We start from the raw sequence: 11,658 nt of genomic DNA, 5'->3' as shown, positions 1-11,658 counted from the left end.
AAGGATGTATTGTTCTAAGTGGGTTCCCTCCAGATGCCTAGACTGATCCTAGAGAATCCATCTGTATATTGCCCAGTGTATGCCGGAACAGACCTGTACAAGTGGATTTGCAATGGGTCTTTTCCACTCACTTTAAACTCATGCCAAAGCAGCACAAAAGGGATTTTACTACAAATTAGCATCAGACCCTATATGTTTAAGAAAGTTAGTAAAATCACATTTTTAGTGATTTGATTCCATTCCTATGGCTATACTGACCTCTAGTGACTACAATTCTGATTAGACTTTTTCACAATCAAATCCATTTATATTTTTCTTAATTTTTATTTTTTGAAATTAAATATTTATATGCTGTAAAATCTGTACTAATGATCACCTCCATTGGGAGCTCGCTGCCTTAAATCCCTATATTAAAGTATCGCCAAAGTTTCTGGTACAATTTTGTTCAAACTTTTAAGAAAAGCTGTACAAGGCAACAAATTTGTGCTGGTCCTTTGGGTGTACACTAAAGAGAGATTTTGATTTATTACTTATATATATATAGCTTATTTCATGTTACAATGCTGTTTATACCCCAGAGTTAGTGTTCTGAAATGTAGGGTCTCAGGATGGGAGTTTTTGCGGGTTCTTATAAAATACAGGTGATGGCATATTTTAGTCTGCTAACTATCTAAAATACCTAACCTATTTCAGGTGCCTAAAATGCCTAACCTATTTTATTACTAATATAATTCTGCTTTGAAAAATATGACCTGGAAAACAATGCAACGTATGGGCCTGTTTGTGCAAAATGCTGATTTTCCTCAATTCCCACTGAAGTGCTTAATGGGGGTACTAAAGACAAAGGCCTGGTCTACATCGGGGAGGGAAGGGGGATCGATCTAAGTTCAGCTATGTGAATAACGTAGCAGACATCGACGTACTTAGACCTACTCACCGCGGTGAGTTGACTGCTGCTACTCTCCCATCGACTCCGCCTGCGCCTCTCGCGGCGATAGAGTACAGGAGTCGATGGGAGAGTGCTCGGGGCTTGATTTATCGCGTCTAGACTAGACACGATAAATCAACCCCCGCTGGATCGATTGCTGCCTGCTGACCAGAGGGTAGTATAGACATACCCAAAGACAATCAGATATAAAAGGATTAACTAATATAGTAGGAGAGGCCCTGGTGATTTGGAAATAACAATACCAGATATAGTTCTATTTTTGTTTGGGTTTTTTTGTTTTTTAATTAATCCTAAAACTATTTTCCAGCTGTGACAAAGACCTAAGCTAGGGATCTGACACTGTAAAGTGCTGAAAACTCTCAATTCCAATTGACTTCAGTGGTAGTTAAAAGCACTTAGCACCTCACCAGAAGTGTTCAGTACCTAAATATGAAGCTCTATATTTATTCTTTAAAGATTTTTTTTGTCAATGAATAAGACTTAAAGTGGTAATGAACATGGGATCATGTTTGTAATGTCTTCCTTTAGGTTAACATTTACCAAGGGGCTTGTATACACTAGTACTTACTTCGGTATAACTTAAATCACTCAGGGGTGTGGAGTGGTGTGGGCTGAGGGATGTACTGGCCGCTGCTTCCAGCAGCTCCCATTGACCTGGAGCAGTGAACCATGGCCAGTGGGAGCCGCGATCGGCCGAACCTGTGGACGCGGCAGGTAAACAAACCGGCCTGGCCACCAGAGGCTTTCCCTAAACAAGCGGCGTCCCAAGTTTGGGAAACACTGCCCTACAGCATTTGGGCAAACAAAATGGAAGGAGGCTGCATTCAAGGATCTTTTCTCTGTAGAGATCAAAGATCTGGTTTAGCATCAATCTGCATTTTACAGCCAGGATCACAGTTAAAAATGACTTGAATAGTCCAACTTTCAAACTAGGTTAAACTTCAACAATATACTGAATAGACTGCAGAACTCATAAATACACAAGCAGTATGTAGTTTTTTTTAATTTGCATTTTTATCAGTTTTGAAACCATACAGTGTACACTTCCTGCATCTTATTTTTAGAATTTGCATTTTATCATCTTTGAATCTCCAGTGTGAAGCATGCGATAATCTCATTCCTTGAATTTGCATTTTTATCATTTTTTATTGTAAATTGTATGATGGATTGTGCTTCACTTTATTTTCTCGAAGTCTCTTTCTTTCTCTTTTTTACTTGCTTCCATTTCTTTTTGGATCTGTAGTCAAAATACACAGCATATTTTTGTATAATTTATTTTTATAAATGTCCATGTCCGTTTAGAGACTTATTCAGTATTTGAGCATTTAGCACTTATAGCAATTAAAATAAAGAGAAAATATTCACTCAATATAACTGATGCATTTTTAAAATGCCACACAGATTTTTTTCTCCAACATCTTCACAAATAGATCTTTAAGCAGTGTGAATGCGTGTGTGTGCACATTAAAAATGCATATCACATATAGAATTTATGCAATAACTGTTGGGAAAATGTGGGCAGCTTTGTAAATGGGAAAACCTGAATGGCAGAGATTATTTAGTAACTACAGTCAGACCACCACTGAAGCCTGATCCAGCAGTGGAAACATTGATTCACTCAGGGACATCATTTCCAGAATTTAAGAGCAATTCAGTTCACCAGGTTTGTGGGTGTTCGCAGATTATTTAAAAGATATCTTCTGAAACTAGCAATCTTGAAGACCATATAAGACTGTATGCCACAGAGAAGGAAGAACCTGCCTTGCATCACCTAGCAATTTCCATAGCTCGGGACCATGGGAGGATCACAGAGATTTCACAAGCTCCACCGCTGTATTGCCACATATGGATTGGGAAGGGCTTCGGGTCTGATACAGACACTGCAGTGAAGATGTATGGACTTAGGTCTCAGTTCAGCAAGGTACTTGAGCAAATGACTAACTTTAAGTCTAAGTAGCCCACTACTAACGTGGTTTCAGTTAGGCATGTGCTTAAATACCTTGGTAAACAGAAGTCTTAGAAAGCAAAAGGAGGGTGAGGAAGGGTGCCAATTGTGATGACAACCCACCACGGATTGTCAGAGGGGATCAAGACATCCTGCATTCAGTGCATCAGCTCTACTGCTTGAGCTACAGGACTTAGTCGCCTAGCTTGCAGCTGTTGCATTCTCATTAAGTCTTTGGACAAACCACTAAATGAGGTCAAAGATCCACACTGTAGTAATGTGGATTGCATAACCATTTTACTTTGTCCAGCACTGCAAGCCAATAGCTACTCCATACAGTAACAACAGCATAGTAACTCCTGCCTTTAGAGGAAGTCACATATCTTGCCAAAAGTGGGAAAGCATGAGATATTGGGTAAAAGGAGGTGGTCTCAAAACAAAAGAGCAGACAACTATCTCAGATTTTTTAGCACCTCTTAGAAACCAGCAGTCTTAGGATAGGTGCCTAGGTAGAAGCTTTTTCCAGATTCTAGCTGGAGAGAGAATTAAAACAGATATGTCATTTTAAATATATTACAGTGCACTGAAAGTAATGCTGTCAAATAGGTACCTGAATAGATTTTTTCAGATTTAGAGTATGCTTTTGTATGTGGGCTTCTTTTTCTCCAAGCTGGTGAATTATAGGATGCTGCAGTCCATTTGTCTGTAAGGAAATATATTTCTTGATTTACATTTTCACTTGCAATTACAGTACACTGCTTCTCATTCTGCTATTCACGTTACAAAAATATTAGCTATAATATCAACTGACACAACATAAGCCATCTCCAAAATATAAATAATTTAAACTTCAAACAGGGACTGAGGGCTTGTCTACACAGTTCCTTGGTTCACACCAGCTGGCATGTAAATTCTAATCTGCACCAGCATGTTGTGCACTAACTGGTCTGGGTGGCCCCTGCTGGCATGCACTAAAAATTCCCAAGTGCATGTTAAATTGGTATAATTTCAAACAGTACTACATTAATATGCACTAGGGAACTTTTGGTGTGTGCCAGCTGGGTTCACATGAGCCAGTTAGTGCACAATATGCTGGCGCTCATTAGAATTTACACACCAGCTGATGATGACTAAAACACTGTGTAGACAAATCCTTACTCACCAGTAAATTAAGAAATCATTTGTATTCTTGCAGCATTTTCAGGAGACCCATAGGAGCTCCCAAATCCGATGAATATTTTCATGGCGATCCTGGTCTTTGACAAAACAATAATATAATAATAGCCTGTAAGATATATTTGACTTTTTGGTAAAGAAACAGATTTGGAAAGTGAATCTCAAAATGTGATTTCCAGTGATCTGTACAGCCCTTCCTAGATCCACTGAATGGAATGTTGTGGGAATCAAATGTCAGGGAAAGATGAGTCTGTGTATAGCTGTTTCTCTGTGGAAGTGGTATGAAGAACTACAACGTTTAAGAAACTCTGGTTTAGTAGATTACTACATTTCATAAGATTAAGTTCTCAATCCAGCAAACTGTTTAAATATGTGCTTAATTTTAAAGAACATGAGTAATCCCACTGAAGACAGTGTGCTTAAAGATAAGCACACGTTAAGTGCTTTGCTGGATCAGGGCTCAAATTGATATGAAAGATTTTGAGCTGCTCTATTCTGTTTCCTAAACACAGCACTGAAAACATGCCTTTGTCACCATTAACTGAAAATAGGAGAAGAACTGAAATAAAATTAACTAAATGGGTAAGAAATAAGGCAATAGTAGACCTTAATGTTAAGATGCATAAGTTAACGATTGGACACATATTAAAAAGGATGAGGTAACTGTTTACAGTTTAATAGTTTGGTAATTTGGTATGTGTAAAGTGTTGGCGTAGTCAAGCAGAATGAGATGGCATTTTAAGATCAGCCTATGTTGGCAGGCAGACAAATGTGGGCTGAGGTCAGGTAAAGGTCACTCCAGCACTACATGGAGCAGATAGTCAGGCATGTTCAGTCCAAAACTAGGTCAGAGTCACCATACCATAATAATAAACAGCCCATAGCACTAAAACTTGTGTAACAGCTCTGATTTACAGATTTAGCAGTTGTGATTGGCCTGTAAGTATGGACCAATCAGACAGTGTGCTAATGAAAAAACAGTTACCTAGTTTTTTGTAATTAGTTAAAAAAAACAATGAGGAGTCCGGTGGCACCTTAAAGACTAACAGATTTATTTGGGCATAAGCTTTTGTGGGTAAAAAACCCACTTCTTCAGATACGTTGCTCATGTCCATTTCATTCTAGGTGTGTGCGTGCCCATGTGCACAGTCAGGGATTCTTGCCTTAGCAGTATCCATAGAGTTGGCTGTAGCACCGCCTTGAGTACTGCACCCATGTGCCGGTATATTAGATGCCGCCGGCCCTATGTCCTCTCAGTTTCTTCTTGCCGACAGAGAGGCAGGAGGGCGAGTAATGGAATGGACATGAGCAACACATCTTGAAGAACAACAGTTACACAAAGGTAGGTAACTGTTTTTTCTTCTTTGAGTGCTTGCTCTTGTCAATTCCATTCTAGGTGACTCACAAGCAGTATCCTTGGAGGTGGGCTAGGAGTTCACAATCAAGTGGCTTGTAACACTGCTCTCCAAAAGCCAGCATCATCCTGGGCCTGCTTGGTAAGTGTGTAATGGGACGTGAACATGTGGACGGATGACCAGGTGCCGGCCCTACAGATATCCTGGATCAGCACTTGGGCTCAGTAAGCTGCCGAAGAGGCTTGTTTCCTGATTGAATGGGCAGTTAAAATCGCTGGAGGGGGCACCTTTGCCTGATCATAGCAGCAGCGAATACAGGCAGTGATCCAAGATGAAATTCTCTGAGCTGACACTGGGCGACCTTTCATCTTGTCGGCCCCTGCGAAGAACAACTGCGTCGACTGGTGGAATGGCTTGGTCCTTTCAATGTAGAAGCTAGTGCCCTCCTGACATTTAGGGAATGCAACCTGTGCTCCTCCTCCAACTTACGCAGTTTTGGAAAAAAAGACAGATAAGTATATGTCCTGGCGCATATGAAACTGTGAAACCACCTTGGGCAGGAATTCCGGGTGCATCTGCAGCTGGACCTTGTCCTTGTAGAAGACCATACAGGGTGATTCCGAGGTAAGCGCCATAATCTCCGAGACCCTGAAGTCAGATGTTATTGCAAGTAAGAACATGACCTTCCAGGAAAGGAGGAAGAGGGGGAGCAGGAAGCCAGAGGCTCGAAGGGGAAACCCATGAGTCACGACAGCACTAGATTCAGATCCCTTTGGAGGAACGGAATCCCAGATGTGGGGGTAGAGAAGTTCCAGGCCTTTGAGGAACCTGAATGTCATGTCCTGACTTGCCCTGTAACAGAGGATGGAAGGCCGAAATAGCAGCCAAGTGGACAGATGAAAGGGACAAGCCTTGGAGCTTGAGATGCAAAAGATAGTCTAGGGTCAACTGCAGTGGGGCCTACTCAGGCTGAATGCCTTTATCCGAGGTCCAACAGGTGAACCACTTCCATTTGGCCAACTAGGTTGCTCTGTTGGAGGAGGCAGAGGACGGAAGAGCTTCCTGGCCTGTGAGGAGTATGAAGGCCCAGAGAGTGGAGGGTGGCATGGGAGTCTGTCAGGCCATGCAGCCGTGCGTCCATGAGCTCGGAGAAGAGCCCAGTTCCCTCAAACAGTAGGTCCTGCAGAGTGGCCTGCATCTCCTGGCATAACCTGCAACCTGCAATCCAGGCTGGGCTGATGGAGGATATGATGCTGAAAAGGTCATCCGATTGCTCTGCCAACTCTTCAATTTCCAGATTTAAATTGATAGCCAACCTTTTAAGGAGGGCCTGGAGCTCCTTGAAGTCATTGGAGGGACTGCCAGTCCGGGAGGGGCCCACCACTGCTACGTCTGGCAACGAAGACGACGATTGCACCACAGGGAGGGGGCGGGTTCCTCTTCCCTTTCTGGGGATGGCTCCTTTGGCATTGGACCCTGCTGTGCTTCCCCAGTGTCAGATTCTGCACCATGCTCCAACCCTGGTGTCTGCGGTGCCGTAGGTGGTTTGTCCGAGGCAGCCAGGGAGGAGTGGTAGGAGTATGGGACCGGCATCATCAGCACACCCCAAGGATTCCAATAAGGCCATTGAGCAGGCCACTGTCCTTGCTGCCATGCTGCTGCCACAGATGTTGCCCCGGTCTTGTGGGTGGGCAGTGACTCACCCTTTCTTGGCAAGAAGCTGAAATCCTGCTCCAAACTGAACCATACCCCCTCCAGTGACCAGGGCAGAGCTGTGGAAGCCTGTGTCTGCTGACTGACTCTTGTCGGAGACTAGTGTGTAGAGGGCGAGGATCACTGCCTGCCCGATGAGTGGTACTGGAGCGGTGAGGACCAGTGCTGCAATGAGGAGCAATCCCACACACGGGTGAGGACTGACACCTGGGAGATCGTCTAGGTGATAGTGACCTGCGCCGTGGCAATCTCTGGTGGGGGGTTCGCCAGTACCACGAGAATGGGGACCAGTGCCTCGATTTCAGAGTTCCATGTCTTGTAGAAGGAGAACACAGCACAGGGATCTGGGTCTTCTGGCCAGAGAGCGGGGTTGCGGGGCCGGGGTCTTAGACTGTGGTGATGGGGACCTACCCCTACAGTCTGGGGACCGAGGGCACTCCACTGCCCTTTGGGGTGGTCCCATGATTGGCTTGCCCTTAGACAGCAGGGCCTTAGCTGAGCCCAGTGCCTGGTGCATCTGCGGTGTCGGCTAGATCTTTAGCTGCCTGGGCTGCTTCGGGCAACAAAGACCCTAGGAGGAGCCAGAGTCCCCTGCCGCTCCTAGGAATTGGAGTCGGATCCCTGGCTGGGGGGTCCAAACCCAGCAGTACCCCTTTGGAGCTCCGGGGCGGACATGTGGCCTGACATAGGTCCTTTGCCTGAAGCCCCCTTCCCCTCCTTAGGTGGTGCCAGGGAGCCCTTCTTTTTCTGCTGCTTCTTGAGTACCGGCAAGGGGGAACGGTGCCAGATGGGGCCCGGTGCTGACGGTGCACTCCACACCGATGCTGAGGTGGCTAGGAGTGGAGTCCAAATGGGAGGGCTCTGATACCAGATGAAGCGCAGCCTCCATAAGGAGGGCCCAAAAGTGGATATCCCACTCCTTCTGGGTTCTAGGGTGAAAGTTCTTACAAATCCTACACTTGTCCTTTATATAGGACTTCCCCAAACACTTCAAACAACTGTCATGGAGGTCACTAATAGCTATCGGCCTGTTGCATGATGAACATAGTTTGAAGGTCAGGGAATGGGATATGCCCCACTCCAGGGAGAACTCCTGGCCGGGACTCTAACTACTAAGCTAGCAATTGTAAGCATGGTCTGAATGAATTCTCCCCTGACAACTAGCTGGGAGGGGGAGCGACTTCAGGAGCGAACTGTAGATAAGCACATCTACTCTGCTCAGATATCCATCAGGTAGAGTGGTGTGTTGCTCAAAATAATCAACTTTGGCTGGTGTTGGGTTACAAATCACTTTAGTACTGAATGCAGGGGTAGTGAAATGCTGGTACTGATGTTGTTTTCATTACTGTATGAATAAAGGGGAGCAGAACTGTGCTTAACCTGTCCCAAGCAAGGGGTCACCCTCAGCTGAAAGGACCTCGTTAAGCCAGGGGCTCGAATGCCAGAGCCCTGTGAAAGTAAGAGGGGTAGGGACAGATGTCCCAGCCAGGAGGAGTGGACTCTCCCCAAGGGTCCCCAGTCTGGTTTAACTTGTTCCTCCCCACTGTTCAAAGAAAGAGCTAAATAGGGATCATAAGGAGCATCTTTGTTATGTTAAAGTGCTCAAATGAGAGCCGAAATCGCTTGAGAGGGGGCAGTGTTTCTGCCCAGCCTGCAAAGAGCTGAACATTACTAAGAGATTGATGTGCAGAGGCTGAAGCAGAGAGGCAGGTGGCCGTAGAAGGTGACTGACCGTCAGCCAGCGATCAAGTGGCTGGCAAGGTGGTGAGCAGAACGAGCGGCTGGTGAGGCGGCAAGGAACCGTGGCTGGTGGGATGGCCAGTGGAGAAGAACCGTGACTAGTGGGGCAGCCAGGTGACAAGGAGAAGTGGCTGGCAGGGTGGCCAGGCAGCAAGGAGCAGCAGCTGGCAGGGTGGCCAGGTGATGAGGAACAGCGGCTGCTGGGACAGCTAGCCAGAGCAAGCACAAGCAAGGTGCCTTCTTCCCCAGGTGGGAGGTGAACTCACACAGATGCACCTCTGAACCCCGGGTCCTCACTGACTATGGACAACCACTGTGAGTCGGGTATGGTGAGGGAACAGAGAGGAGCACAGAAAAGGAACTTTTGGTTGTAGAACTCAAGAACATGAGACGGAAGGCACTGCCCCATGCACTCTGGGGTGAGTGTCCTGCTCACAGTTTTATGATTATGAATCCTGCTTGTGGCATTTTCCCTAATTCATGTCGGGTGACTTCCCTCCTTTCATTAAAAGTTTCTTTTCTACACTCAGACTCTGTGCTTGTGAATGGGGAAGTATCACCTCTCAGAGGCACCCAGGCATGATGTGTCATTTTCCCAGATTACTGGGTGGGGGCTTGAGCCAGTTCAGTGTTGTATTGTTGAAAAGGAACCCTTAGATATTGAACCTGGTTCTGATTGCTGCCAGCTCCACCTGGCAGAAGGGTTACACAACTAACACAAACTAATGGCTAACTAAGTACTTAAGAACTATAAAACAAAGGAGGTAACAATAGCTGTTAAGAACTGATAATGCTCTTGCAATGCAAGATGAGGGAGGCACTCCAACCAACCCTCACAGGCAGTAGGAAGGAACTGAGAGGGCGTAGGGCCGGCGGTGCCTAATATTCCGGTGCAATGGCATGGCACTCAAGAGGGCACTACAGCCAACCCTACAGATACCGCCAAGGCAAAAATCTATGACGACTGTGCATGTGGGTGCACACACACCTAGAATGGAATTGACATGAGCAAGCATTTGAAGATGAACAAGCCAATTAGAACAGGTCAAAAACTATATAAAAGGAGAGAGAGTTAACAGGCAAAAGTCAGTCAAGACAGGGAGCCAGGAGAAGATTAGACCAAAAAGAAGAAATCTGAGAGAGCGAAGAACAGCGAAGAGGCAACCCCAGGGTAACAGCAGTAGCAACGGTGCCACTGAGACAGAGCAGAAGGATCCTTAGACAGAGCCGAGGGAGAGAAGCCTACAGAGCGTAAGCATGCTAGCTATAGTATAGGGTATAGACTAGAAGTAGGCTTAATGAATGTGTATGCATGGGTTAATAAAGATGGGTGCCTGTGGTATATATGTCTATGTTATTATGTCTAAAACTTAGAGTTTGTTAAGATTGCTGTCAGTGTCCTGCATATGACACCATGTGCAGAACATAATCACTTAAGCCAGTGTTTCCCAAACTTGGGATGCTGCTTGTTTAGGGAAAGCCCCTGGCGGGCTAGGCCGGTTTGTTTACCTGCCACGTCCGCAGGTCCGGCCGATCGCGGCTCCCACTGGCCGCGGTTCGCTGCTCCAGGCCAATGGGAGCTGCTGGGAGCTGGAAACCTGTGGGGAGGGATAGCTCAGTGGTTTGAGCATTGGCCTGCTAAACCCAGGGTTGTGAGTTCAATCTTTGAGGGGGGATCTGGGGCAAAAATCTGTCTGGGGATTGGTCCTGCTTTGAGCAGGGGGTTGGACTAGATGACCTCCTGAGGTCCCTTCCAATCCTGATAGTCTATGATTCTAAGGCTATATCTGTGTCCTCCCAGTGGTGAACAGATCTAGTTTGTTCTGGGAAATTTCCTGAATGGCATAGGGGGAGAGCCTTGGTAATTTCACTAGGGCAGGCCCCCTTTCACCTTGCAAAAGCAGTCAAGTAAAGGGAATCACTAGTAAGCCCAGGAAGGGACAATAAGCAAGCTATTGTGGAGGGTACCCTGGGTTTGTTTTGTGGGGGTAACAAAATGAGAAAGAAGTGGTGAACCAGATAAACGCATTCATATTATAGGCAGAGCTGTAGTATGGCCTATCATTAAGGTTGCTTGACACTTCCCATTATAAGACACTGTCTTCAGTTGCTTATAACTTTGCCAAACTTTAACTGTTTGGGTTGCAGTTTTCCATACTGGGTATCTCAGGCTGAATGTTTTTTGGAAAATTTCAGCCAAAATGATTCAGCCTTTTCCAAGAACAAGACTAGGGGGAAAATACCTTCGTTTGCTTTGTCCATTTAAAAAAATTCTGATGATGTTATTTTTGAAAAGTTTGAACACCCCTATGCTTCGGAACAGGGACTTGTAATTTGGCAGCACGGTGGCCTTTGGCAGCACATGCCTTTTGAATCCCTGTGAACAATTGCTCAAATTTGGCCAAATCACAATTTGCACATGTACAGCGGAGACCTCTTAGATTTTAGCAGCTAAAATCCGACTACCCTAAGTATGCTCCAGCCCTGGGCTGAGCTGACTTTCCCCACAATTGCATTTCTGGCCTGCTATGGGACATACCAGGTCTGAGTATCTGAACTGAGAGCAAGGAACCTGTCTCTGCTGGGCCTCTCCCTGGCCTTTGCAGCATCAAGGAAAAAGCTGCCTGATTTGAATGCAGATGGCACAACATCAGGACCTGTGGAGGGTGGGATGGAGGAGTAATTGGGAGAAGGCTGGAGAAGGGCAAAGTGGAAATTGGTACTAGAGGCTGGCAAAAGGGGGAGGGAGGGTAAAGGGAAACTGGGACTGAGAGTTAGGA

General features: G+C 45.7%; 1 protein-coding gene across 3 annotated transcripts in view; it reads right to left on the bottom strand.

Annotated features, from left to right (window-relative positions):
• Nucleotides 1-2,070: 2,070 nt before the first annotated feature.
• C1H12orf50 (chromosome 1 C12orf50 homolog) overlaps nt 2,071-11,658 on the bottom strand; it is a 37,119-nt gene continuing 27,531 nt past the window's right edge. For all 3 annotated transcript variants that reach the window (XM_039497093.1, XM_039497092.1, XM_039497091.1), the window contains 2 exons: nt 3,505-3,597; nt 2,071-2,186 (listed from right to left, as the gene is read on the bottom strand). In XM_039497093.1, coding sequence (XP_039353027.1) covers nt 2,161-2,186; nt 3,505-3,597 — 119 coding nt within the window. In that variant the 3' untranslated portion in view covers nt 2,071-2,160. The remainder of the gene's footprint in view (nt 2,187-3,504; nt 3,598-11,658) is intronic.

This window comes from Mauremys reevesii, linkage group 1, assembly GCF_016161935.1.
Source record: "Mauremys reevesii isolate NIE-2019 linkage group 1, ASM1616193v1, whole genome shotgun sequence".
NCBI classification, from domain to species: domain Eukaryota; kingdom Metazoa; phylum Chordata; order Testudines; family Geoemydidae; genus Mauremys; species Mauremys reevesii.
Note: the sequence above shows the minus strand (reverse complement) of the source record. Positions and strands in the feature narration are given on the sequence as shown.